Source organism: Terrapene carolina, unplaced genomic scaffold (assembly GCF_002925995.2).
Source record: "Terrapene carolina triunguis isolate 2854851 unplaced genomic scaffold, T_m_triunguis-2.0 Scaffold836, whole genome shotgun sequence".
In the NCBI taxonomy this organism is placed as follows: Eukaryota; Metazoa; Chordata; order Testudines; family Emydidae; genus Terrapene; species Terrapene triunguis.
In genome coordinates, this window is record NW_020665187.1 from 2,679,035 (window position 1) to 2,685,034 (window position 6,000).

Sequence of the window (6,000 nt, forward strand, 5' to 3'; positions counted from 1 at the left end):
GCCCCCGCACATCCCTACCTCTGACCCACCCCCCCATCACCTGCATGTCCCTGTCTCTCCCGCCCACCCCCAGGGATTCTTTCGCCGAAGCATCCAGAAAAACATGGTGTACACGTGCCACCGTGACAAGAACTGCCAGATCAACAAGGTGACCCGCAACCGCTGCCAGTACTGTCGGCTCCAGAAGTGCTTTGAGGTCGGCATGTCTAAAGAAGGTGAGGCGCCAGGAGCAGCGGGAGGGTGGGGGCAACGGAGATGGGGAGCTGGAGGCCAGGGGGTGAGGGAGGAATCTACCTGCAGCGGGATCGCATGGAAGATTGGATCCAGCTGGGGCAATGCCCCATGCTTGCTCCCATGCAGAGAGACGGGCCCAAATGCACCTGTTCCCCCCCACAAGTCCTCTACCCCTGCAGGGCCCTGCCCCACTGCACTGCTGTGCCACAAGACTGGAAAGTCACTGGTGCAGAGGTGTGGGAGCGGGAAGCTCCCAGCCCCACATGTGTTTGGGGAAGGGAGCGTGCTGCGCAGAGCCCCATAGTGTTTGGTGAGATCTTTGCCCGAGTCTGGCGCCCTCAGGGGCTAGTTTGACCAGCTGTGCTGGGGCTAGGACCTGACATCCAGGCCTGGCTTCGGATCATTTGGATCCAGGGTTCGAGTTTGGCCCAGTTCAGATCTGTGGCGGGGGAGGTTGGATCCAGGCTCTGGTTTGAGGCCTGTCTCATGCAAGGCTGGCGCCCATGGCGAGGACACGCTAGGACATGCTTCCAACACGGGTAGTTCTTGGGCCAGAGTAGCCGGAACCAGGTGAGAACAGGACACAGGGGCCAGAATTGGATCCGAATCTCACGGGGGTCCAAATCCCTTTGGTTCTGGCCCCTTGGCAAAGAGGGCTTCGAGGCTGTAACCATGCCCCTGTGGTGATGATCTCTCGCACTCACCCCTGCCGCCCGTCACACGGGAGCTGGAGGAAGGCTTGGAAGAGGGCGGCTGCCCCTTTAAGAGTGCTGTCAGCCGGATGGTCCATCTGGAGACAGAGTGCCTCTCGGCGGCTGTTGCTTTTACTCCCGACTGCTAAGGCATGTCCTCACGAGCCGGCCGGGGTGGGGCCCCCATTAATCACTGTCTCTTTAAGAGCCCGTAATTAGGAATGTCTGTCTCAGCCCTGGCCATTGATTTCCAGGCCCCTGTCGCTTTAAGGGCGGAGGGATTTTGGGGGGTGAGGGAGAGATGTCTCGAAGGAGACAGGAAGTGGGTGGTCTGTGGGAATTGGGCCAGGATTGGGCAGGGCTGGGTATCCTGGGCAACCCTCCCACCCCCAGCGCTGGCTCAGCTAGAACTGAATGGGCTCCAGGATCCCCCGAAGAGAAATCAAGGGGTTCCCTCCTCCCCCCCATTCCAACAGCTGGTGGGCATGTGAACAGCACTGCATGGGAAGACTGGCACAGGTCCCAGATGTGGGGGACCTGCCGCCTCTCTGAACTGCCCTTCCCTGCCACCCCCCGCCTGCACCCCCCACTGTCTTCGGCTGTCTCACCTGATTCTTCAAACACCCCCCACCCCACCGCCACACGTCACCCTGGCTTTCGATGGGCTGAAGGTGCCAGTAGATGGGGTGGGAGGGCTGAGCAGCTCTCCCCTCCCCCAAGCCATGGCAGCCCGGGCTGTTGTGCATCGGGGGGGGATAGGGCTGGATCCCCAAGGCAGTGGGGTGTCTGGTGAGGGGGGGCGGCTCTGCTGGCAGCCCCTCCCTGCCGGCATTGTGCTGGCCGAGGCTATAAGTGGATATCCTGCCGGCTCGCGTATCCTGTTGCCAGATTCCCCCTGGCGCTCCGTGCTGGGGTGAGCAGGAAGTGCAGCCTGGAAACGTGCGGCCACAGGGCGGGCCGGGAGAATGCACACGCAATGGGAACGCTGGGCCCCGGGCGGGAGCAGGGGGGGGGGCGCCCTGCCGGGCTCGCTGGGCCTCAGGACTGCTGGTGCCCTGGTTTGGGGATGGCAGGGATGAACCAACCCCCCCCCAGGCATGGGGCTGTCTCTGTCCCCCTGGCTGCAGCCTAGTTCATCTCCCTCCTTCCCCCTGCCACCTGGAGGCCAAGCTGGGCGGTCAAGCGAGGGGTCAAGGCTCAAAGTACTTTGCAATGGGCCCGCCTGGACAGGTGCAGCAAGAGACCGGGCAAGCCCGGGGCTCCCCGGGGAGCGGGGCCGGAGCGGCCGCAGTGGGGCAGAGGGAGAACCGGGAAGCCCCATCCTTCACAGGAGACACTGGGCAGCCAATCCGGTGCAGCCACGTCAGGCACTGACCCGTGTGCTAAGCAAGGTGGCCAATCAGAATCCATTGGTGCTGGGCACCAACACATGGTCGAAGCCGGACAGCCAACCAGAATCCATTTCCATTGGGCTTTAGCCTGCAATAGAAGCCAAGTGGCCAACCGGGATCCATTTCCATTGGTCATTAACCCACATTAGGATCCGGGTAGCCAATCAGACTGGGCTCCCAGCTGCCCGTTGCCAATGTTAGAAGCTGGACGGCCAATCGGGTTCCAGCCTACCCCCAGGACACATGCCACAGGGGTCTAGCCAGCTGGGGCACTGTGAAGGCAGGAGCTATTGGGGTACCAGGCAGGCCCAAGGGGGGCAGCTGGCACAAGCCAGCAGCCAGCAGGCTTTGGCATGGTGGGCTCCCTGGGCATATGCTGTGGGCGAAGGGGGAGAGTCGGGGGGGGCAGCCAATGCCATGTCACCCCCCCACTCCCATTTATCTGAGTACCCCCCCCCCCACACACACACACGCTTTATCTGGCCTCGCTGTCTGCTGCTTCCTGTTTTCCTTGGGCTGAGCACAGGCCTCAGTGTTTCCCAAATGAAGGCTGGGAAGCGCGGCGGGCAGGGCCCAGCTGGGCTGGCAGAGCCGCCTCCGGGGGGCAGGATGGGCGAGGGGTGTAGAACCTGCAGGGGGGGACATGGGGACACTGGCCCAGTGCAGCCTGGCTCGGGGGAGGCGACACCCAGACCAGACCAGCTCCGACCCCTGTGGGCCCAGCGTGAGTGGCCAGGCGGTGGGCCTAGGTCCCAGCCGAGTGGCAGAGGCCGTGTTTTGACTCGGAGGGTTGTAACGGCACCTCCTGCCTCTAACCCGCTGCCCGGAGCTGAGCCTCGGTGGCTCTGCGTCCATGCCACGCAAGCCATCATCTCGCCGGCTGCCCCCAGGGCCACGGATGGGAATGTGCCTCAAGGGGCGCCCGTCGCTAGGGCAGGGGGCTGGCGGGTTGCTGTGGGCAGGTGCTTGCTGGGCCTCCCTGCTGGCTCTGCTTTTCACCCCTGCTGAATAACCCCGCTCCGGGCCACTGGCTCTGCGGCTGGAAGCAGCTTTCAGGAGCTAACCTGGCAAAAATACCCCCCTGGGTGGGGCTCGAACCCGGAACCACTGGATGTAAAAGCCCAGGGCTCTGCTGTCTGAACTGAGGACTGTGCCGATTGCATGCATTAACTGCTGCGAGGGGGGATAGAGCGCCACAGTGTATAAACCTAGGTTACCAGCATTGGCCCCGGGGTGGGGGGAATGTTTCCCTCTGCAGAGACAGGATTCGCTCCCCCCGGCCAGGGGCTGGGGCATGCACCAAATGCTCCCTCACCATGGCAATGCAAGAAATACCCCCGCCTCACAGAGTGCACTGTCTAAATAGAGCACATGGGGAAACCGAGGCACACAGACAGCAGTGAGTTGCCCACGGTCAACCAGCAGAGCCAAGAATAGAACCCAGGTCTCCTGCGGCCCCCACGGCTGCCCCTGCCACTAGCCCCCACTGCCTCGGCCCAGCTGAGAGGGAATGCCCAAAGCATGTGATCCGAAAAGTGACCGGCAACAATAGCAGCTTCCTAGTCATGCGACCCTTCCATCCCCAACCCCAGTGTCGCTGGGTTGGAGTCAGGGGTGCCAGATCCCCACATGGTGTAGGTGGGCGTATTTCCACTGGAGTCAGGCCAGAGCCCCACCTGGTACAGATCAGCCTAGCCTCACTGACTCTGAGCCGGGGCCAGGGCCGGTCACACGGTGCCGTGTCCTGACCAACACCCCCCCTCTCCGGCAGCCGTGCGGAACGACAGGAACAAGAAGAAGAAGGACGTGAAGGAGGAGCTGGTGGTGGACAGCTACGAAATGACTCCCGAGCTGGAGGAGTTGATCCAGAAAGTCAGCAAGGCCCACCAGGAAACCTTCCCCTCGCTGTGCCAGCTGGGCAAATACACCACGGTGAGCCCCCTGCCCGTGGCACAGCCCGTCTCCCCCAGCCCACCCGGGAACCCCCTTCTGCCTCCCTTGCTTCCGTCACCGGCCTTCGGGTCCCAGGGCTCAGCCTGTGGGAATAACAGAACCGCCTTCTACCACCCCGGGCTGCCCACTGCTGTCACTAGGGGGAGCTGTTCTCAGCCAGGCTGCCTGGCACCCCTGACTGCACAATCCCCAAGGAGTGCAGAGCTGGGATTCTGCACATTGGCCACCAGGTGGCACCAGTGCCCCTTAAACATCCAGGTTCTGTGGCTGGCTCCGGCAGGGAGAGGGGGTCAAGGCACCCGGGTTCCATGCCTGGCCCTGGCAGGGAGAGGGGGTCGGGGCACCCAGGTTCTGTGGCTGGCTCCGGCGGGGAGAGGGGGTCGAGGCACCCAGGTTCCATGCCCGGCCCCAGCTGGGTAATCTCCCCGTGGCTCTTAGTTGCAGACTGTAGGGGACGATCCTCGCCTAGGCCCCACAGTGCAGCACTAACCACCACCACCCCCGTTCCCTCCCCCAGAACTCCAGTGCCGATCACCGGGTGCAGCTGGACCTGGGCCTATGGGACAAGTTCAGCGAACTGGCCACCAAGTGCATCATCAAGATTGTGGAGTTTGCCAAGCGCCTGCCGGGTTTCACCACCCTCAGCATCGCCGACCAGATCACCCTGCTCAAGGCGGCCTGCCTGGACATCCTGGTGAGGAGCAGCCTGGGGGTTTAGTGGGGGACTCAGCTGCCTAGAGCCTCTTCTCTCTTCCTCTCCCCTTCCTCGGGCTGTGGCTCGGTGAGACCCCTGGGCCCCTGCCCAGCCTGTGTGGGGAGGGGCTGGCCCAGCGGGTCTCGGCGCTCACCCCACATCCCGTCCCTGGCAGATGCTGCGGATCTGTACGCGCTACACGCCGGAGCAGGACACCATGACCTTCTCGGACGGGTTGACCCTGAACCGCACCCAGATGCACAACGCCGGCTTCGGGCCCCTCACCGACCTGGTGTTCGCCTTCGCCGGGCAGCTGCTGCCCCTGGAGATGGACGACACCGAGACCGGGCTGCTCAGCGCCATCTGCCTCATCTGCGGAGGTACCGGCCGGCCCCGGGCCACCACCGCCTCCCCCGGCACCCAGGAAGGGGGGCTGGGCACACCGACGCCATCACAGCTGCTGCAGCCCTGGCCTCTCCCAGCAGGGGGCGCTGTAGGGGGTGGGGCAGGAGCACTGGCCATGGCAGGCGCTCCCAGCTACGCCAGCCTGGCCTCTCCCAGCAATGGGCGCTGTGGGGAGCGCTGGCTGTGGGGGGTCAAGGGGGCTGGGTATGGGGCTGTGACAACCAACATGTGTGTGCCCCCCCCAGATCGGATGGACCTGGAGGAGCCGGAGAAGGTGGACAAGCTGCAGGAGCCCTTGCTGGAAGCTTTGAAAATCTACGCCCGCCGCCGCAGACCCAACAAGCCGTACATGTTCCCCCGCATGCTGATGAAAATCACCGATCTGCGAGGCATCAGCACCAAAGGTGTGGGCTGTCAGCTGGGCACTGCTGGGGGGAAGCTCACAGCGCTGGTGCCTCCTGGCACTGCTGGGGTGGAGGCTCACGGCACCAATGTCCCTTGGGGTACTGATAGGGCACTACTGGGGGGAAGCTCCCAGCACCACTCTTCCATCTGGTACGGACAGGGCACTGCTGCGGGGAAGCTAACCGCACCTGTCTCCCATCTGGTACTGACAGGGCACTACTGGGGG

General features: G+C 63.7%; 1 protein-coding gene across 6 annotated transcripts in view; it reads left to right on the forward strand.

Moving 5' to 3' along the window:
• The window catches only part of RARG (retinoic acid receptor gamma), a 71,205-nt gene that overhangs the window by 63,183 nt on the left and 2,022 nt on the right, over nucleotides 1–6,000 (forward strand). For all 6 annotated transcript variants that reach the window (XM_026660697.2, XM_026660693.2, XM_026660695.2 and 3 more), the window contains 5 exons: nucleotides 74–215; nucleotides 4,089–4,249; nucleotides 4,788–4,964; nucleotides 5,140–5,344; nucleotides 5,615–5,773. In XM_026660697.2, coding sequence (XP_026516482.1) covers nucleotides 74–215; nucleotides 4,089–4,249; nucleotides 4,788–4,964; nucleotides 5,140–5,344; nucleotides 5,615–5,773 — 844 coding nt within the window. The remainder of the gene's footprint in view (nucleotides 1–73; nucleotides 216–4,088; nucleotides 4,250–4,787; nucleotides 4,965–5,139; nucleotides 5,345–5,614; nucleotides 5,774–6,000) is intronic.